Source organism: Urocitellus parryii, chromosome 6 (genome assembly GCF_045843805.1).
Source record: "Urocitellus parryii isolate mUroPar1 chromosome 6, mUroPar1.hap1, whole genome shotgun sequence".
Classification (NCBI taxonomy): domain Eukaryota; kingdom Metazoa; phylum Chordata; class Mammalia; order Rodentia; family Sciuridae; genus Urocitellus; species Urocitellus parryii.
In genome coordinates this window covers 101,180,343-101,203,456 of record NC_135536.1, presented here as the reverse complement: position 1 = coordinate 101,203,456, position 23,114 = coordinate 101,180,343, and the positions used below count along the sequence as shown (strand labels likewise).

Genomic DNA, 23,114 nt, shown 5'->3' with positions numbered 1-23,114 from the left:
CCCTCTTTAGTGATTTAGGAAGGTAAAAGGAAGGCTGGTTTGGTGGAGTCCACTCTTGTTCGCTATTATGGTTGTTTCATTAGAGCCTCTGCATGCGGCTCAGTGGTCTATTCAGGAACAAACAAGGCTTTTTAATTCGAACTCAAGGACCTTGTTTGGTAGGTCAGAAATCGTACTATGCAGTTCCTAATTAACGAGCCATTAGCCAGTCTGTTGTGAAATGCATGTAATCTTGTCTAATTAAAATGCTATCAAGTTAATTCAGAAATGTGGGAAAACTTAATACTGGAATTTGCCTTCTGTTTTGTTTATAAATCCAATGTGGGGAGAAGGGACTTGTCCTTAAGAGAGTTTTGATTGAGTGAATTTACTGTGAATTGTGAGCAGAGCACAGTAGCTGCCAGTGCTCTTGTTCCATTTTGTAGGTCTGCTCTGTAGGAATTAAATTCCACAAAGACAAATCCTCTTCTATACCTTGCCATGCATATTTTATTAAGAATTGCTGAGAATCTTTTTTTCTTTTTTAAAAAAAACAACAACACCTCACTGTGGAATAAAACATTCGAAGTACATTCTGTGCCTCCCAGTTCTTTTGCTCTCAGGATAAATAAAAAGAACAACTTGTGTCAGTCAAATTTAATAGAATCTCTAGGGGCAAAATGAGATCTTTTGCAGGGCAACTTTTGGTTTGTTTTGTTTTCATAAAGAATAGAGTCATTGCGTTTCCTGTCTCTCCATTTATGTTTACAAGGGGAGGGGGCGAGGAGAAAAAAGAAAGAAACCATGAGTTTAAGCAAGCAAATTTAGGCTGTTGTAAGTTATTTTATTCTGTTATGTTAAACATTTGTTACTACTGTAGACTGTGTCTGCTATAGGATTTGACTAGATAGAAAAAGAAGTTTAGAGATTAGTTCTTTTCAGTTTGATTTATTCAGGAAAAATTTAAACTAGTAATTTGTAGCAAGACAAATTACTTGATTTTTTTAGAAAATAAAGAACTTTCTGTTTCCAAATTGGTTTTGTGTTAAAAAAAAAATGAACAGAATTAACAGAAAATTAACAGAGATCAAACCCAAGGACCAGTGTTTCATAGTGAGGGGAAATGGTCTTACAAGCTTTATTTGAACATTTGAAGTTTTTAAACACAGATTTTTTTTTTATCTAGGTTTAAATAATGAAGAGTATCAGGTAGTCCTTGGAAATGATACAACTCATTATATTATTGATGACTTGGAGCCTGCCAGCAATTATACTTTCTACATTGTGGCATATATGCCAATGGGAGCCAGCCAGATGTCTGACCATGTGACCCAGAATACCCTAGAGGATGGTAAGAAAACATGATTCAAGGTCTTTTATGTATGAACATTCATATATTTAGTAATTTTCAAAAAATGTGTTTTAAATGGGAAAAATCCTGTATTTGGTTAAAAAAAAAAACAGATTGTTAAACAGCAGGCTAATTTGAAATTTTAAATCGGACTCTTGCTTTTTGCCAGTAACATGATAAGGTTAGAGCAATTTTATTCATAATTCAAAAAACAGATCTTAATAATATTCTTACATATTCATTGTATTTCCTGTTTAAGTTGTAAATATATTGCAATTATTTTACAAAATAGAATAAAACCTGAGTTTTTCCTGGTCAGAATAGATGTAATGAATGTTACATATTGAGTGTTTACAGTGACTATTGGTCAAAGGCATTGGACTTCTGAAACTGGTAGTTTATGAAACTTTTTTACCCATCAGTTTAAAAATTCTTAGGTAATCAAATAGCACATAGTTTATTACTAGATGTTTTATTACTTGTTCAATTTGTTACTTGATCACTGAGCTGTAGTTCTCTCGAGGGAGGGCAGTGCTCTATATTTTCTGATGGTGTTGGGGAATTCTTTCCATTAAAATGCTCCAAGAGAAATGGTCCTCTTTGGGCTCTTCATATCATGTTGTAAAAGACAGGTTCTCTCTCCACGGTTCTGGCGGGCCCAGTGTTTGTACCCTGTAGTGTGAAAGGGAATTAATGCTTGCTTTCACTGTTCTCCCTTAACATGCATGTCGTCGTTCTCAGGATAATCTACTCTTGATTTTCAAAACATTTCTATATAAATAATTTCCAAACCTACTTTTTTTGTTCATTTGGCCCCAGATCTCGTCTCTTACATCTTTTTAATGCTACTTGTTTAGATGTTTATAAATTCAGGGTTTGACTGAATGAAAAATTTTTCACTTATCTGGATGCTGAATTTCAAATTTTAGTTTTTGTGTAAGAGTCTGTTCCACTTCAGAGTGAGCCACACTATATATGACATCTTCAGCTAATGCATGACATGTGCACGTACATTTATTAGTTATATTCCTCCTCCATGTCCTTGAAGAAAATGAGTCTAAGCATAGCAAGCTACTTGTTAAAGCTTGACTTTTCAGTTATAGTAAACACTTCCTTACTCTGTAACATTTTTTGTTTTGTGGATGGCATACAGACCTTTTTGACACTGCTTTTCAAATTTTTCGCACTGGCCTCTCCCACCTTCTAAACCCCGTTCACATACTGATCTGTGTTGGTCTCAACTTCAGGGTGTGACATTGTGTTACAGATACAGCTCTTACTGAAGGAGCACTTACCACTCACTCTGTTCCAGAAACCCTGCCTCTGTCATCCCATTTCATCCCTACATAACTCTATGGTAAGGGAGCTAGTATTATATAAGAGGCAGTAGAATATGGAGGACAAAGATACAAGCTCTGTCTGCTTTGTCTAGGTCTGCTCCTTCACCTCACTAGCTGTGGGGCCTTGGGCAAGTGATTAACTCCATTGGACTTCTTTTCACAGCTATGAAATAGAAATGTTTCATGATACTTCCTTGACTGGGTTTCTCTTAAGTATTAATGGTTCATAAACATAAAGAACTCAGAAATGCTTAAATTGGTCTTTTCATTTCCACTTACTCTTTCATTCATTCAACAAATATTTATTGAACACTTACTATGTGTTATTCAATATGGAGCTAAATTTCTGGAGGGGAAGGGAGCATACGAACAACAAACAAAGAATAAATTATATACTCCTTTACAGACAGTGGTGAGGTGTGGAAGAGAAGGCAAAAAGATGTAGGGCAGTGGAGCATGTTGTGCTGCGGAATTTGAGGTTTTAGACAGATATCTCCAGAGAAGAGCTCACTGAGTGGGTGACATTTGAAGAAGACTTGAAGGAAATGAAAATAAAGGAGCGCTAGTCAGGTGACTGGGACAGGCGTGTTCAGGGAGAGGAGGTAGAATTGCAAAAGGCCTGCATAAAAGCATGGCTAGAGTGGGAGAAAAAAGGGTGAAACAGTAGAAAGTGAGGCAACAAACCAGGCAGCCAGTCGAGCAGTTCGGTAGGGTTTTGTATGAAGCCAGAGAACTTTGGCTTTTACTTTGAATGAAATGAAATTGTTTTGAGCAGAAGTGATCTGACTTGTGTCTTAACAGGCTAGTGCGTTGACAATAGATTGTAGGAAAATGGCAGAATCAGGGCAATCTGTTAGGCTATTGCCACGATACAGGCCAAAGGTGGTAGTGGCATGGACCAAGGGGTGGCAGTGGAGGTCATGCAGCCATAGGACTCAAAGTGGAGCTCAGTTTATGGCATGAGCAGTTAGGTAAATAATCGCTGTTTACCGAGATGGGAAAGACCACAGAAGAAGCCAATCCTGTCTTCATTTTGTGTATGAAGAAGAAACCTAGACACAGAGAAGTTGATTGGTCACAATCATACAAAGACCACATAGTAACTGGTAGAATAAGGATTCAGACACTGAGAGGCTAGTCTTTACTCTTAGTATGATACTGCTTACCACCATATTGGGCTCATTTTTCTGGAAAGCCAATTTTATTTAAATTATTGGAGGAAAATGATTTTCATATAAGATAGCATATTTTATAATTGAGAATACAAAATTCACATTGGTTTCTAGACTTGAAAAAATTATTTTCCAGGTTATAATCCTATAAATCCTACACTTCCCCACCCTTGTGCAATGTATTTTCCCTTGTGTCAAAGGCACTAGGTAGGATTATTTGAAAAGTAGTCTCAATTTCATGTGAGCATCAAGTATTTGCATATTCACCCTACAAAAGACAACAATCACAACAGTGATAAGCTTACTTTCTTTCATCCCATATACTTATCCACTCTCATTATTTTTTCTTCCTTTTTTCTGGTTTGTACTCTGCTTCTCTGAATACCTGTGCTATAACTGAAAATGCCTCTTTTATGATGTTATATGTTGCTGTTAATAAAATTGAATAGATACTGGTGTGGTAAGTAGTAACTTGATTTTAAATATTTTTAAACAATGTTTTCTTATGTAATTTTCAGTTCCCCTGAGGCCTCCTGAAATTAGTTTGACAAGTCGAAGTCCCACTGACATTCTCGTCTCCTGGCTGCCAATCCCAGCCAAATATCGTCGGGGCCAAGTGGTGTTATATCGCTTGTCCTTCCGCCTAAGTACTGAGAATTCCATTCAAGTTCTAGAGCTCCCTGGGACCATGCATGAGTATCTTTTGGAAGACCTGAAACCTGATAGTGTCTATCTTGTCCGGATTACTGCTGCCACCCGTGTGGGGCTAGGAGAGTCATCAGTGTGGACTTCACATAGAACACCCAAAGCTACAAGTGTGAAAGGTGGGCTTCTCAGGACTGTTGAGGAATAATAACACAATATTTTTACCTTTGAATCAAATTTTTCCTCTCTTAGTTTATGTTCATTTTTAAAATTTTCATTTTACTAATAAAAATATTCCAGGGCTGGGGTTGTGGCTCAGCGGTAGAGCGCTCACCTAGCAAGGTGCTGGGTTTGATCCTCAGCACCACATAAAAATAAATTAAGTAAAATAAAGGTATATTTTGTCCAACTACAACAAAAAATGAATATTTAAAAAAATATTCTAGGGCTGGGGATGTGGCTCAAGCGGTAGAGCGTTCGCCTGGCATGCGTGCGGCCCGGGTTCGATCCTCAGCACCACATACAAACAAAGATGTTGTGTCTGCCGAAAAACTAATAAATAAATAAAATTCTCTCTCTCTCTCTCTCAAAAAAAAAAAAAATTCTAAGCTGGGTACAGTGGTGCTCACCTGTAATCCCAGTGGCTTGGGAGACTGAGGCAGGAGGATCACAAGTTCAAAACCAGCCTGAGCAACTTAGTGAGGCCCTAAGTAACTCAAAGAGATCCTGTCTCTATTAAAATACAAAAAAAAAGGGGGGGGGGGCTGGGGATGTGCCCTTGGGTTCTATTCCCAGTACCAATAAAATAAAATAAAAGAAGTATGTGTGTGTGTGTGTGTGTGTGTGTGTGTGTGTGTGTATTCATTCATAGAATTAATTGGAACAAAATTAGACTTTGTATTTAATAGTCCCTTTTGTATAGAGCACATTACCATGTAAAATTTTTGGTTATGGTATTAGTTTGCTTAGCAAAATCTTCATGGTTAGAACATTCCAAATCAAACAATTACCAAAAGTATGTATTAATAAATACCTAATTAATATTAAAGACAAAGATTCTAGGCCTTTCTTTTTACTTAGGTGGAATATACTATGACTGTTTTTCTTATTTGATAATAATGCCTGTTCTCTTTATCACAGAGGAATATTAGATGGGCAAAATTATGGAAAAAAATGTATAAATACTTCATAGATAGTATTTGTATACTTTAGTCTTTTTAAGGTAATATATATTTTTTAATTAAACTATCTCAAGGTTTAATATCATTGTAAACTTTGGAAAGTTTAAGTATAGTTGTTGGAATTGAACCTTTTATAACTATTGGCTTGAAGTTGTGAGATCTGCAATTTTCTTGGGAACTCTGTGTTGTCTGTATGTAAATTTTCTGGTGAATTTTTCTAGCCCCTAAGTCTCCAGAGTTACATTTGGAGCCTCTGAACTGTACCACCATTTCTGTGAAGTGGCAGCAAGATTCTGAAGACCCAGCAGTCATTCAGGGCTACAAGCTGTTCTTCAAAGAGGAAGGGCAGCAGGAGAATGGACCCATTTTCTTAGATACCAGTGATCTTCTGTACACTCTCAGTGGCTTGGGTGAGTGAGTCTGTACTCTGCTTTTCCTTTTATCCTTTCTCTCTAGCCAGCTGGATAAAAAGCTATAGGCTAGAAAATTAATTTGATACTAAGAAGAAAATATTTGATTTTAGTATGTCACTATGTATGTCTTACTGATCAGACTGGCAGAAGTCAGGTAGCTATGCTTCCTTTCTCTCTTTTCTCCAACTCTGGGAATCTTCTTGTCTTTCTAGAGTTCGCTTCTGGTAGAGTGAGATCCTGAACAGTTACTGGGCATGTAGAATAGTTATTTCACCAAACACATAAATAATACTTAATAATTAAGTTTAATTTAGAATTTGTCACAAAGTGCTATGTAGGTATGAAGTAATTTACATAAATCATGTCTAAAATAATGCCTTTTCAGTCAGGAGGCTGACACAAGAAGATCACAAGTTCTAGGCTAGCCTGGGCAACTTAGCAAGACCCTGTCTCAGAGAAGAAAGTTTTTAAAAGTAAAGGGGTTGAGGACATAGCTTAGTGGAAGAGCACTTGCCTAGCATGCACGAGGCCCTGAGCTTGATCTCTAGTACTTGGGGGAAAAACATATAACTGTAAACATTATTTCATGTAGTTTGAACCCAGAACATTGGAGGGAAAAATCACCTCTGTGTTTGGGCTCATTAATAATGTTGATACTGGTTTTTTTCCCCGACTCTTGCAGGGAATAAAGAATTTCATGATGTAACAATATTTAATAGAAAGTAAAGAACTTTTGTCTCAAAATGAATTCATGAATATAGACACCTACTCATCAGGGTGTAAATGCACACTTAGCTATTTATTGCTCTTTAAGAGAGTTTTACCCTGAAGTTCCAAGTGGTCACTTCAATTATGATTGCCACCGAAATGCCTGCTGAGTGGTTGTAGGGTCTTCTGAATTTTTCTGAATTTTGCAAAGTATTCTGGCTTTTTCCTTCAGAATGCCCTTTGTAGGTGAGGGGTATGAAGCACAGTTGTTCCATGGTGGGCTTCACCATATCTTTCCATGGCCTCATTGCATAGGCTATCAAAGCAGCACTGGACTTGAGTCTCTTCAGGGTAGACACACTGGTAGGAACCTGTTTTCAGATGCAAAGACACAGAACTCCATCCTGCAGTTCCTCACCATGGTTTCCAGATGGTATTTTGCTTATAATCTTATTATGTTGGTTTTTAATTTAATCTGCATTAAATTAAATAAGTTTCACTATCGATCTCTGTCACACAGCTTTATGAACGATGAGGAGAAGTTACATATGTTCTGGGTTGACCTTTCTTAATCCATTGATACTGAGATGACGTCAGCCCAGCCTCCTGTTCCTAAAATCAGCAGTGTTTATTTCTGCCCATGGCTTCTCAGTGTTGTCCTTTTACATGTGCATATTATTGATTTGGAAATATTTTACTCAGTACTTGTCTGAATTTTTCAAAGCAAAACAGATTTGGGGCAACTATTGATGAAAAATCATAGATCGAACTTAGTACTTGCACTTTTCTCATTATAAGGAAGATATAAATATATTGAAGATATACAGAAATACTCTTAAGAGTGTTCTTCTTGTGCATACATTATGGGTAGCTTGTTCTAAAGAGATGAATAATTTGTTAGAAAAAAAAAGGGCTGTTCTTACCAAAAAAAAACTTAGAGAAACATTTTATAAAAACTTTGGCAATTAAAAGTTCTTTAAAATTTTTAGATTTTCTTTTTTTAAGAGAGAGTGAGAGAGGGGAGAGAGAGGGAGAGAGAGAGAGAGAGAGAATTTTTAATATTTACTTTTCAGTTCTCGGCGGACACAACATCTTTGTTGGTATGTGGTGCTGAGGATCGAACCCGGGTCGCACGCATACCAGGCGAGCGCGCTACCACTTGAGCCACATCCCCAGCCCTAAAATTTTTAGATTTTCTATAGTACATTAGATAGATAAATGCATGTATACTTAGAGATACATGCATATATTACTTATGGTGCGGAGGGGGAGACCCATTGATTTTTGTTGAACTTTTTTATAATCTCTGAATAACAGCTTTCAAAACTATAAACCTTTATTTCCTCCTATGTTTTAAAAATAAATTGCATATGTTGCTGCCTTTGCTTTTATTTCTTATTTATTTATTTGTTTATTCATTTTTGTGCTTCTGGGGATCAAAGCCAGGGCCTTGTACCTGCAAAGCAAGCACTCTACCAACTGAGCTATATCCTTAGACCTTGTTTTTATGTTCATTGAAGTACCTCTGTTTAAAATCACTTTTTTTTTTGGTAGTTGGGCACAATATCTTTATTTTATTTATTTATTTTTACGGGTGCTGAGGACCAAACCTAGGGCCTCATGCGTGCTGGGTGAACGCTCTACCACTGAGCCACAACCCAGCCCTAAAATCACTTTTTTAATGTGTAAACTAGGAAATTATTTTGTTATAGTTAGTATGCCACATCTGTTTAAATAGCTCAGTGTTCCTGACTGTGGAATTAGTTAGGTGTTGGACTACTTGCAGTTCAAGGTAATGGAGGCCTCTGTGTAGCTGTAAGGCTTTCCTTTTAGGCAGCAGGTTCTGCACCGCTTGAGCTGCCAGGTCACAGCCTGAATGGCGACTGGCTGGCAGGGATGCAGTTATGTGGGTTCAAGCATTGTACAGCTGTTGACTGGATCACCATTAAGGTGCCTTTTAATCCTGAGACCCCTAGGGTCTAGCCTTCCTTTTCTAGAAAGTCAATGTTGGGGCCTGGCCAAGCTTAGAGCAATTGAATGTGTTTAGCCCACCAAGCAGGCAAGTACTAAGAGCTCTCCTCCTTACTTTTGGATATTGGGAATGTAGTGTGTTCTGTTAACTGGACAGCTGACCATCTGTGACCATTTTTAACAGGAGCATCTGGCAGTGCCTGCCTGTTTAACAGAGAGTGATGTGTGTGGAGGGCAGTAGGTTAAGGGAATCCTAGCTGTGACTTGCATGGTGAATACTTGCTTTCACTGAGCTTTTTGCACATTAAAGATGCTCTAACTGGAACTAGATTTACTAAGTGGATTTGGAAATGAAATTTAAATGTTTTTATTAGCTGAGTCAATGTCAATTTGAGTAACAAAATGATGGCTCAAAATTTCATTTTCATACTAATACCTTTTCTGATGACCTTAGACACATCTTTTTGTTTCCACGTCTGGTAATTATGTTTTCAGTTAAAAAGTGTGTTACTAGAATCTAGTCAAGCTGACATTTTTTTTTGAAATCTACATAATTCTTTGTTTCTGAAAGAAAAAGGCAAATGAATTTATGTCATTCAATTCATTTAACAAGCATTTTTAAATATATTTCTAAGTAAGACATCATAGTATGACATAAAATGATGTGACAAATGTAACCTCTGCTTATAACTAAGATTAAACTAAAAGATATTTAATTAACTGACTTGTCCAATTTTCCCCAAAATTAATAATAATAGTGTTTTAGAACATATTACTCTAAACCTTCAAAGCTCAGATCCCTGAGATGTATGGAATGTTTTAGTTTTTAAAGTAGTTAAAAAGATTCTTTTGTCTCTAATGATACAATATGAATATTTTCAGAGCAATGAAAAATTTTCATATTGCTAGTTGTTCAAGTGTAACTTTACAATGTAGTTTGATTTTAAGAGCTGGTTCCCTTTTGCAGGTGGGGAAAAAAACATTAAGCTTGTGATTCAAGATGTTTATGTGATTTGTTGTAAGTAGTGATTTGAGGTTTGCTTCAGGATTTTGCATTTTTGTAATGATTATTTTCACTTTAAAAACACACTTCTGTTCCCTGTTAATAGACTAGTTGAAAAATTTGGTTCCTCCTTTTTTTGTCCATTTCAGAAATTGAGTTCAAATTTGAGTTTCTAACTGCAAAGGGACTGTTTTCATAAGCTGTCAGAAACTGTTCTGAATCATTTAGTCTTTAGTACAATGAACAGGGGAAGATTAATTAGATGGTACTTTTGTTAGTTTAACATTTAGGACACTGATGCTTAAGACACCAATATTAGGTCATTTTTAGCTTTCATATTGCCAAAAAACCCATGCTGTTTTATTTAACTTCACAGCAAGCTCGGTTAGTGAGCATGATGATTAGCACCCATAAAGATTCAAATATTTAAAATCAGTAATATGTGTGGGTCACTTGCACACCTTCAAAACTTAGGATTTGTTCATTTATAAATCCAATTTGGAACTTCCAGTTACTATTGGGAATAGGAATCAAAGGAAATAGTCCTGAGTTGTTAATGTAATTTTAGAGTCCCTTGCCAGTTTCTGTGCACTTTGTTATTGTTTTCTGTTGCATTGTTAGGGCTTAAACCCAGGTCCCGGAGATGCTTGGCAAGCATTCCACACTGAGCTATACCACCAGCCCTCCTTTAGCCAGTTTGTAAGTGAGCATGCTAAAATTAAGTCAGTTTCTAGATGTTGTCTTTTGCCATAATAGAAAAAGATTTGATTATGCTGTTAACATATCTCAAGGAAAGAGATCATCAAGAGCTACCACTGGTATTCCCACAGGAACCTGTAACCCTTCATTAGTTGAGGCAGGACAAGATGCTTGTGATGTGAAAGAAATCACTTGGAGAAAGTACATTGTGAGCCTTAAGATAATAGCAGTTTCCTTTTGGAGAGAATTAGAAGTACTCAGTTTATCAAATATAAACTTCATTTTAAGGCAAGCCGAAGTCTTTCACAGTCTGTGTTCCCTCATCCCTACCCCACAGAGAAGCCTCAGAAAATCTTTGGAAATATTCTATAGGAAAAAATTCTTATAACATTGTTGTTTTATGATTGTCTGCAGCTCTTAAAAATGGAGATCAAGATGCACTATATTTTATAACAAAGTTTTCGTAATCATAAATAGTACATTTTTCCCAGACTGATTTTAGCTGGTAACTTCATTGTAAATAATCTGGTGTGTTGGTGTTAACTATCAGCTAAAATATCATTATAGGTAATTGGATTCTTCTAAAGAACATGTAACAATATAAACATCATTGACCATTTTGTCCAGATTAACTTGTGACTTCGTAAAGGAGCACTTGTTTCCATCAGATCATTTGACTTTTATTTCCATACAGGCCATTCTTAGGACAAATTTTAAAATTCCATCAACATTATTTACCACAGGCAGGACCTTTGGGGACATACCTCATATTTTTTGTCTCTTCAGTTCTTCCTGTGCTGACTTTCACTTTTTGTAGAAATAGTTACTCTGAACAGTGTCTGACTACACTCTTTCAGTTTTTCGTTTCAAAAGGTCATAAAATAAATTCATGTTAACTGAAGTCAGTAGACTTAAAAGGAATAATTTTAGAAACTGCCTGCTATATAGATCAAAAAACTGGTTGACAGGTTTGAATATTAATTATGACAGAGTAAAGGGAATATTTTGAAGTATTGTATTTCACTTCCCTCATCATTAAATCTTTTTTAAATATTTATTTATTTATTTTTAGTTGTAGTTGGACACAATACCTTTATTTCACTTATTTATTTTTATGTGGTGCTGAGGATCAAACCCAGGGTCTCGCACGTGTGAGGCGAGCGCTCTACCGCTGAGCCACAACCCCAGCCCAAATCTTTTAAATTTTCCTTTCCAAAATGTTACATTTTATGTCTCTCATCAAACCAGAACACATTGAAACTTAGGGATTACTCAACCATTTTTTTAATGCCAACAGAGAAAAAAAAATTAAATTAAAAAAATTAAATTAATCTATTTTCTGCAGTATCTGAAAATGCTACACATGATTGACAATTCAACTCAAATTTTAGAACTTAATACTTGAAAAATTTAGAAACCAATATTTCAAAAGACATGGAACATTTCCTTCTAAAAAAATCTTTTTACTAAAGAACAAAACAAAACAAAAAACCCCTATTAAATCAGTAAAAAAAAAAAAAAAGGTGTTTTCATTTGCCAACTGCAGTTACTTCTATTTAAAGACAAAATATTTGCAGATGGATAAAATCATAAGGGCTATACAGAATTTACAAAGCATCATCTAGTTATTTTTCCTTAAATTCTTTATCTTGAATGAAAAATCACCTGCCATTCTGAAATATTTTTTGGTATTCTGTAGATGAAATATGTGGTATATCTCTATCTCTTCTTTCAAATTGGAAAATCTTGCCCAGCTTTCAAATCTCAACATTTCTGGGAATCTTGTGAGTTCAAATGATATCAGTTATTCCCCTGGTATATCTACAATATATAAGAATCACATGGCATTGATAATTAAGAGAAAAATACCAGTTAATTGAGTTTCATCTCTGCTTCCTGGGTTTGACTTTTAATTCCACAGTTTATTAACATATAAAATCCTGGCTATTTGCCTCATTTTTAAAGATATGGATAATAATAATAATATCTATTTTAGAAAGTTTCAGGAGGATTAAATGAAATAATGTGCATAAAACACAGCCTTCAACACATGTCAGTGGTTGTAGTTGTTTTAAAACTGTTCTCCCAGGGTGGAGCCTGCTTTTTTTTTTTTTTTTTAGTCTTTCTATATTTAAAAAAATTTTTTCCTAGTGATTTTATCATGATCACTAGACTTGGAAACCAATGTTTCTTAAGTTTTAATGTATATACAAATTAACCATAGATCTTCTTAAAACACACATTCTAATTCAGTGGGTCAGATGGGACCTGAAATTTTTGCTCACTTTGAGAAGCAAGTATCTAGACGAAGGGTAGGGAACTTTCCTATAATAGGCCAGATGGTAAATATTTTAGGCTTTGTTTGTATTATTAACTGAATGTTTATGTCTTTCCAAAATTCATGTGTTGAAGCCCTAACCCACTATGTGTCAGTATGTAGAGACAGGGCCTGTGGGGAGGTGATACGGATTAAATGAGGTCATAAAGGTGGGATCCTACTCCAATAAGCCTGGTGCACTAGAAGAAGAGAAGAGACACTAGAGTGGGGTCTCTACCATGCAAGGGTCTAGCCCATTGGTGACCATCTGCAGGCCAGAAGAGAACCCTCACCAGAAACTGAATATTGCCAGATCTTGATTATAGATGTCTAGATTCTAGAACTATGAGAGAAGTTTCTGTTGTTTAAACCACCCAGTCCATGGTAGTAGAGCAGCTAGAGCAGAGTGATGTCATGGGCCATACCTTCTCTTGTCAAAAGTGTTTGGTTCACTACTGCGTACAAAAAAAGCCTTAGGAAATATGCAAATGCAGGGGTAGTTTCAATTCAGCTTTATTTTTGGACATTGCAATATGAATTTCATGTGATTTTGAAATGTCACAAAATAGTATTCTTTATTTTATTTATTTATTTATTTTTAGAGAGAGTGGGGGGGGAGAGAGAGAGAGAATTTTTAATATTTATTTTTTAGTTTTTGGCGGACACAACATCTCTGTTTGTATGTGGTGCTGAGGATCGAACCTGGGCCGAACGCATGCCAGGCAAGCACGCTACCACTTGAGCCACATCCCCAGCCCCCAAATAGTATTCTTTAAAAAAATTTTTTCCAGCCACCTAAATACATAAGAACAGGTTTTTGCTCACAAGCTCTATCAAAGGCACCAAGCCATAATACTCTGATTTGTTAATTTCAGGTATTGACTATGTATGTTCTCACTTCTAAAAGTATAGACCCAAGATCAGCAGCATAATCTGGACATTTATTTTATTGCTCAACTTCATCTCTACTTCACCCCAGATTTTTAACATGTAAGGATAAGGGATTTGGACCTCTGGTTTATGCCTCTCTTTATAAGCCAGTTCTGTAACTGTGTCATTACTTTCATTCATCGTTCCCTTTGCTTGAGTTGGCTCTTAAGAGGCATCCAAATCACAAGTCTAATAGCATATTCCACCTTCTGAGAAGGCTTACTTACTCTTTATTTGGTACAACTCATTTTAGGTAACAAGGACACTCTAAAATCAATTAGATTTTGTGTTATGGAATGAACAAGAAATTAAACCATAACATAAATGGTATTTTAAATTCACAGGATGCAGCGAGGAGCCTTAGTAGTCTTTAAAAAAAGTGAATTTTTTTTAGCTCACTCAGCCGCCATCATCGAGCTTTATGATGTGCTCTTCGTGCTACAACACTGTCTTCAAAGCCCTCTGCAGCTCTGTGTGAATACAGTGAGTGCAGTGTTTTATGGAACTCAATAGCACTGGGATAGAGAGGATTCCATGCTCTCTCGGGGTTCTGTTGGGCTCCTGCTACAAGGCTTATGACACATAAGCTTCTTGGCCTCACAGATCATAAGATGAACTGAATTCAGAAATTTCTAATAATGGACTGCAGTTGCCATTACAAATTAATCTCAAAATTGATGTGCAAGTTTGACTTCTCTGGGTGTTTGCTTAACTCCTGATGAAGACATTGCTAAGATACAGAAACCATTAGAAAGGCAAAATTTATAGTTTTAGAGTGTATACAACATGTTCTTAGAACTTTAGATCTGTATAAATAACCTTTTGCATATAAAGTTAATGCATAAGATAGCTGTCTATACCAATCTGTCTATACCAGTTGTCACATTTTGTTTCATAAAAAGTTATTAAAGTTTATCCATCCTGCTGATGGATTTTAACTTGTTTATTTGCAATATTTTTAGATTTTTAAAAATTTGTGTATGTTTATTGAATGTACACTGTATTGACAAAGAGAACAAACATAAGATGGCATGCCTTCCTCCAAAGTATTTAAGTTTAGTATGAAGAAATTATTGGTGTTGATAGGAAAAAGTTCTGATAGACAAAATTGAGGGTTAGACTGAGTATTTTCTGGAAACACAGAGGATAAATGAGTAATTTCACTGCATCATGAAGACTAGTTTGGTAAAGAAATTGAGGGAATATAATTTTAGTCAGAGGAACTTAAATTGTACAAAAATATTCAAGATATAGCCTTATTGATTTTCTATGGCTGAAATGTGGATTAAGGACTGGGGATATGGCTCAGTGGTACAGTGTTTCAGCTTAATATGTATGAGGCTCCATCTTTGAGCCCCAGTATATAAAAATAAATATTTTCTAAATTAAAAAAGAGAAAAAATCTGGGCATGGTGGCACATTCCTGTAATCCCTGTGACTCTGGAGGCTGAGGCAGGAGGATTGCTAGTTTGAGGCCTCAGTAACTTAGCGAGACCCTCAGCAACTTAGTGAGAACCTGTCTCTAAATAAAAATAAAAGAACTGGAGATATACTGAAGTGGTAAAACATCCCTAGGTTTCATCCCAGTACCAAATAATAAATATTAAACTTAGTTTAAAAAAGAAAAAGAAAGATGGATTATATAGGTAGAAGTTGCTGAGTCTGAAACCCCAGAGTAAAATGGGACCTGTATCTTAAGGACCTTTCTATCCTGATAATGATTTGTTCTTATTGCTGTAGTATAAGCAGTGCCAAGTCATTTGAAATTTTCAAGTGAGGCAGTGACATGTTTGTTTTAGAAAGATAATTGCTGAAGATATTTCAGTGGGTAGATTTAGAAAGGATATTAAAGTAGACCAGGGAAAAGGATACTGAAGACAAAAATCAGTAAGCTGGTTGTTGAAATAATCTAAGATGATGAGAGTATGATACTACTACATCCTATTAAAATATACTAAAATTTTTTAAAACACCAAAACTGCCAGTAACAAGTACTGGCATGGATACAGAACATCTGAGACTTTTATGTGTTCTTTAAGGTGGTACAGCCACTCTGGAGAACAGTTTAGTGCTTTCTTATGGAGTTAAACATGCCAATACCAGATGATGCAGCAATGCCATCCTAAGTGTATTAGATAACAAGTATACACACACACACACACACACACACACACACACACACACACACACACCCCTCTAGTGATAATTGCCGAACACTTTATAAACTTAAACTCAGTGGATGAATGGATAAACTGCAGCATGTCCATACAAGTGGAAAACTCCTCAGCAATGAAAAGCAAAGAACTATATTGCTATTTGCAAAAATGTGTGGGTGAATCTCAATGGTGTTATGCTGAGTGAAAGAAGCTGGTCTCAAAAGGTTATATTCTGTATGATTCCATTTATATGACATTCTCAGAAAGTCATGTCTCTACAGATGGAAAACAACAGAGAGTGATTGCCATCATTTAGAATTAGGTGCAGGACTTGACTACAGAGGGACTGCCTAGGAGCTCCTATATATGATGGAATTATTCTGTATTCTGATTGTGGTAGTAATTACATAAATCTGTGTATAAAGAGCACAGTGCAATTAAAAGAAAGTTGTAATATAGGTAAATTTAAAAATTAAATCAGAAGACTGAGGGTTTTGAGATCAAATGGTCAGGTTTTGAACCCTAGCTCTCCAATCTCCTAGAAGAGTGATTTAGTCTACTTACTTCACTTCCATGAATCTCAGGTCCCTCCATGCATCTACTATGTTGAGGATTCTTCAAGTATAGAACCCTCAGCCTAGTGCATTGTTACCTTGTAAGTGCTCAGTAACTGTTAGCTGTTCATAAAGATGATTTGAGAGAGGAAAAGATTGAAATGATGTTCAAGAGTTCTGAGTGAATGATACTTTAATTGGAATAGGGTTTTCTTTTTTTTCTTTTTTTTATTGGTTGTTCAAAACTTTACATAGTTCTTGATATATCATATTTCACACTTTGATTCAAGTGGGTTATGAACTCCCATTTTTACCCCGTATACAGATTGCAGAATCACATCAGTTACACTTCCATTGATTTACATATTGACATACTCATGTCTGTTGTATTCTGCTGCCTTTCCTATCCTCTACTATCCCCCCTCCCCTCCCCTCCCCTCCCCTCTTCTCTCTCTGCCCCCTCTACTGTAATTCATTTCTCCCTCTTGTATTATTTTTCCCTTTCCCCTCACTTCCTCTTGTATGTAATTTTGTATAACCCTGAGGGTCTCCTTCCATTTCCATGCAATTTCCCTTCTCTCTCCCTTTCCCTCCCACCACTCATCCCTGTTTAATGTTAGTCTTCTTTCATGCTCTTCTTCCCTACTCTGTTCTTAGTTACTCTCCTTATATCAAAGAAGACATTTGGCATTTGTTTTTTAGGGATTGGCTAGCTTCACTTAGCATAATCTGCTCTAATGCCATCCATTTCCCTCCAAATTCTATGATTTTGTCATTTTTTAATGCAGAGTAATACTCCATTGTGTATAAATGCCACATTTTTTTTATCCATTCGTCTATTGAAGGGCATCTAGGTTGCTTCCACAGTCTTGCTATTGTGAATTATGCTGCTATGAACATCGATGTAGCAGTGTCCCTGTAGCATGCTCTTTTTAGGTCTTTAGGGAATAGACCGAGAAGGGGAATAGCTGGGTGGAATAGGGTTTTCAAGAGTAAGACCAGGTTTAGGGGAAGTGGGAGATGATGACTTCAGTTTTGGTTATGTTGGGTTATGATGGAGATGTCTAGAGCAGCTTAATACTGTATGGATTTAGACTTTTGTGCAGATGGAAGTTTAGGCTGCACCATGTTCCAAGGGACCCGGCATCTGTTTGCCTTCGCTACTTGAAAGAAACTAACATAGATTTGAAGAAAAGAAACTAGTCAGCAGGCTTATACAACAAAGTTAAGTCATTTTGGGAAAAAGAGGGGCAAAGCCAACAAATCTCATTGAAATTTCTTACATGGTGGTTGTTCTAACTTTGAACATTGTTATTTTGGGAGACTATAACTTTCAGTGGAGTCCTTTTTATTTATTTATTTTTTAATTCTAAGATCTCTGGAAACTGATTCTTTCCATATGGATGAGGTTGTATTTATATTTTTTCTCTATTTGATATAATTCATAAAATTTATCAGTCTTTCTTACCTTACAAAAGATAGAAGAAATCACAAATAAGAAGGAAGGAAAGGGGACTGGTGCAGTGGCGCATGCCTGTGATCCCAGGGGCTTGGAAGGATGAGATGGGAGGATGGTGAATTCAAAGCCAGCCTTAGCAAAAGGGGGTCACTAAGCAGCTCAGTGAGACCCTATCTCTAAATAAAATACAAAATAGGGCTGGGATGTGACTCAGTAGTTAAGTGCCCCTGAGTTCAATCCCTGGTACCCCAAAAAGGAAGCAAAGGGGATCAGCCTTTGCCTTAGTATGGGAGAAGCATAGATGGCATTCCAAATGGACTGTCCTAGCAAGTCACAGAAGTTGTTTTTGCATTCTTTCTTTTAAAATTTTTAAAATAACCTAGTTAAATGAAGTAGCATGACTGTCATAATTTGTATCTCTATGGCTTAAATTCAGAGGATTGCAAACAACATGAAAATGACAAGCTTTTCTGAGAAAAGCGGTGCCTTTCACCTTTGTGCTGTGTGTTGAACTGTGTCAGATTTGTATTAATGACAGTGGGATGTTATACATAACTTTGTTTCCTACTTAAACATTTTTCAGAGAGAGAAAAAAGTTAGTAACATATGCCTGTATTTCTTAGACTTTTTGTTTCTACCAACTTGAAAAAAAATAAGGTTTGTCTTTAAAAAAAATGTAATTGAAAAAAGGAATTTTGATGTTTATTCCTGGGCTTTTAAATCCATAGTCTTGAATAGTCATCACTTTTTGAAATGCTGTAAAACATGGAATGCTGTGAAAAACATCTGTCTTATTATTAAATGAGGTGTAATATGTGAACAAAAATGACACAAAACTATTTTTTTAAACAATAAAATGAAGTGCCTCCCACCCCCCCAACAAAATTGATGTGGTTTGCCTAAATGGCCATCACTTTTTGTGGGTTTGAAGTTTCACTGTTTTAGCAGCTGTGTGGCAAGTTTTCTAGCAGACAATAGTGGTGGGGAAGGGGCCCAGTTGCATCTGGTTTCTCTTTGTGGAATGACTGAAAAGTTGATATTCAGTGGTTTTCTTGAGAAAGCAGTTTATCTGTAACAGAGGAACTTTTTTAGTACCTAAATTAGCTTGCTGTGATTCATACCCATATGTTTTGTCTTCTTAAGAAAAAGAAAAGAAAAGAAAAAGAGTAAAGAAGTTCCTACCCTAAAACTACATAGCACAGATAACCCTTTGACCTTTGGTGCTAGGTAAAGATTTACAGCACTTATGGAGCCTCACTTCACATGCCTGACTGAAAAGAACCCTAAATAAAGTAAGGCCCCTGTGGAGACGGGGAAAATAAGCAGGATAAGGAAGTTCCACGATTTTAAGTGGCTATGTTTTGTTTTTTACCAGTCTATAAAGTGAAATACCAATTGTGATGTGTTTCCAGTTTTGGAGTCTCTAGTCAAACTTGGAGTCTGATAAAGTCAGAGATAACCCTGAGCATAGGTCTTTTCTTTCTCTCAACAAACATCCCTTCTTCCTGGCTTTGTCAGACTAAATTCCCATTTGAAATATCTGGATAGCTTTTTTGTTTTTGTTTTTTGCAGTTGGGATTCAGATCCCCGGCTTTGCCCATGCTAAAGTACTCTACACCCTCAGCCCTGGGTTTTTGTTGTTTTGTTTTTAAGGGAAAAAAAGCAACAAAAAACTTCAGAGAATGGGCATGAGTGAAAGATAAGGGAGAGTGGGAATCATCAATTGCTTATCTCTTTATATGTTGAGAAAATAAGGTTTATTTCAAATACAAAATACAAAAACACATGACATGCTATTTGTCCCCCCCAAAAAAATTTTTATACTTGGTTCCCAGTGACTCTTCAAATGGAGACATTTGTAGAAACTTGCATTACTTACTATCTAATGATGCTCACATCTGTTTAATAATTAGTTAACTAATAGTTTTATACTAATTCTTTAACTTGTATATATTTATGTATATCTTTTATAGAATATTCCAGCATTTGTTACAAAGAAGATATAAATACTTGAAGTTCTTGAAGTTTATTAAATTGATTTTACTGTTTTATTTTCTGCCTCCTTTCTGTATATGCTAATAAAACCCAAATAACAGTTTTCTTGGTCTTAGAGAGATGCTTATAGTTATCTATGTGCTCTTGGTTGTTTCATAGGCCAGAACTTTCAATTGTTTTGGAGAATGAAGGGTAAACTTTGCATTCTCCTGGTTTTAAGTCTGTAAAGCCTGGTAAAATGCTTGACATGAATCACAAACAACATCTCCTTAGAGAAGGAAGACTCTTGTAGGAAATTAAATCAATACTGTCCATTAATCATACTGAGAGTCAACCCTCAGACCACTCTGAAGTTTCTGGTGAATGTAAAGAATCTTTAGATGTGTGAGGTCCTTAAAGATCTAAGTAAGTTAAATGAGAGGAGGTTTTTAAAATGGCACCATTAGCACATGAAAGAAACTTCTGGGTGGATAGGGAAAAAAAACATTTGTTGTATAGCAGTAATTACTCTTGTGGGTTTTGTTTTCGTTTAAACTTTGTTCCTTAAAAAAAAAAAGTAATACAAATAAAATTTTAAGCTTTGTCCTAATTACACACTTCATATGACAGAGGGGAGCTAAAAGACAGGCCATTAATGATGGAAAAGAATTTTTTTATCTTAACCTTTAAAAGTAGTTTTATTTATTTTATTGCATACACAGTATGTTAGGACAGTCACACATATATATGTTATAAAAGATGAAACAAATATATAATGAGTGTCATTCCTGAAAAAAAAAATGTTGGTACTGGGAATACAGATTAGTGATAGAGCACTTGGTTAACATGTGTGGGGCCATGGGTTCCATCCCCAACACGGCAAAAGCAAAAAAAAATAATTACTAATGGAGAGTGAGATTAAAAAATTGGGGGAATATTGTTCTAAAATATTGAATCAGGTATTTATGATTATCCAGTTGCGAAGCTTGATAATCTAGAGAAGGAAATAGACATTAATTAAATCATTACATAATTTATAATAACAAACTTCAATAAATGTTGTAATGGATAAGGTGCAAAGAGTTAACAAGACTGTGTAATAGTGGACACTATAGTTTGAGAGTTGAAGTCAGGGGAGGTTTCCCTGAAAAGGTAATATTGAATTGAGATCTGAAGGATGAAAGACCTTGATGGAATAATGAAAGAATTAAAGAAGGTATCCTGTAAGCCATAGTCAGAATGATCATCAAAATAGGCTTTAACACTGGTACCATCTTATTGTCTAAACAACCTGATTTATCAGTTGGTTTGGATAACTCTTGAGTTTTCTACTATTATCCTGACATAGTTTATTGAAATTGTGTATGTTTTTCTATTCCATTTTAAGATGTTTAAAATCTTGAAAGACTTTGCATGGCATTGGAAAAAACGTGGGCTGCCGTTAAGTGGGGACCTCTTGAATCAGTCAAGATAGCTGACTCCAGGGGTATATTCATGGTTTATCATAGAAACCAGAGAAGTTGCCTCAGCTGAATATTTCATCTTAGCTTTCTCAGCCCACCAGAGTGGCAGTAACTTGCAAAACTTGTGGAAATGAAAATCAGTACATTTTGTTTGATTATCACAGATTATACATCTTCCTTGGTAGGTTGTGTAAATATATCTAGGTGGAGTCATTATTTCAGATTTATATATCTCACTGCTCCCTTCTAAGAAAAATTAAAAATGATTCAATAAAAAACACAAAAGTCAACAAACTAAAAGGTAAACAGATGAATAAGGCCCAGTGTTGGTAGGAGTTTATCATTAAATATACTCCCACTGGGCTGGGGCTGTAGCTGTAGCTTAGTGGCAAAGTGCTTGCGTAAGATAGGTACTGGGTTCCATCCTCAGCACCACATAAAAATTAACAAAATAAAGGCATTCCATCCATCTACAACTTCAAAAAATATGTGTGGGTGTATATATGTATATGTGTATCCTCCTTTTAGGGACAACTTTTCTAGGGATAGATTGGGCAATACCAAAAAAAGAGAGGACTTACAATATGCATACTCTTTTACCCAGAGTCCATAATAGAAATACCTCATAAGAAAATAATAACAAACATAAATATTCAACCACAATAATAATTACTGCACTATACAGGATCACTTATAATCATGAAAACCTAAATATTTAGCAGCATAGATTTTAAAAAATAAACTATGGTACATCATATAATTTGGAAAAGTGTAGACATTTAAAGTAATGTTTCAGAAAGACATAATAAGCTGAATAAATTTAAAAAGCAGATTATAAAATTTTTAAAAATAGCATATTTGTATATTTGGATAATAAAGGGAACTTAAAAACATCAAAACATTTACAGTGCTTAACTCTGGTTGCTAGTCCTAAGGACATTTTATTTTTATTTATTTTTGCTTATCTGAATTTTATAAATATTTCATAATGTATATAATTATCATAGTTTTTTTTAAAAAAAAAACAGTAATTTGGGGGGATGGTGCTAAGGATTGAACATAGGGCCTCATGCATGCCAGGCAAGCACTCTACATAGAGCTTTACTTCTAGCCCCTTGAAATATTTTTTAGTTGCATAAACCTAGATGAAGAAAAGAGGGTAAAGATAAAGTTTAGAAAATTAATAAAACTAGGATTGTGACTTCTGTTTGTGTGTGGGGGGGGGGGTCATGCTGGGGATTGAACCCAGGGCCTTGTGCATGTGAAGCAAGCACTCTACCAACTGAGCTATATCCCAGCCCCCTAAGATGATGACTTCTTTATTGCTTGCCATAAGATCTGTACAGTTACTAGAACTGATCTAGAAATTTAGCTATGAACTTGCTTGAAGCCAAAGCAAACTACAAACACTGTTAGCTGTGGGACACAGGATATTATATGACTAGAAGGAGGTTGTAATATACTGTTGAATTTCTGAGATGCAATACCTCTAGAAAACTCTGTATGTTGAAATTGTTGAGATTCCTTGTAAATCTATGTACTGAAAATCATTTTAACTTATGCTTGATAATGGCTTAAGATAATAAGGAAGGAAGATTCTTGTAGTTTCTAAGATCATTTAACAAGTTTTAAGGTTTTGGATGACCTAGAGATATTAGTGGAGGAAACAAAATAATTTTTTGAACTTCCACCTTTCTCCATCTGCGTGGCCAAGTGTGATGATGTTTAGTGTTTTCCCCTCTCGAGTAGTTACATTCCCAGCCTTTTCAGAAAATGACCTTTTGACTCAGAAATAAAAT

General features: G+C 35.6%; 1 protein-coding gene across 1 annotated transcript in view; it reads left to right on the top strand.

The window, feature by feature from the left end:
- Prtg (protogenin) overlaps positions 1 to 23,114 on the top strand; it is a 121,599-nt gene that overhangs the window by 68,340 nt on the left and 30,145 nt on the right. Inside the window, exons 9-11 of the mRNA XM_026413406.2 lie at positions 1,166 to 1,330; positions 4,361 to 4,666; positions 5,890 to 6,078. Of these exons, the coding sequence (XP_026269191.1) occupies positions 1,166 to 1,330; positions 4,361 to 4,666; positions 5,890 to 6,078 (660 nt within the window). The remainder of the gene's footprint in view (positions 1 to 1,165; positions 1,331 to 4,360; positions 4,667 to 5,889; positions 6,079 to 23,114) is intronic.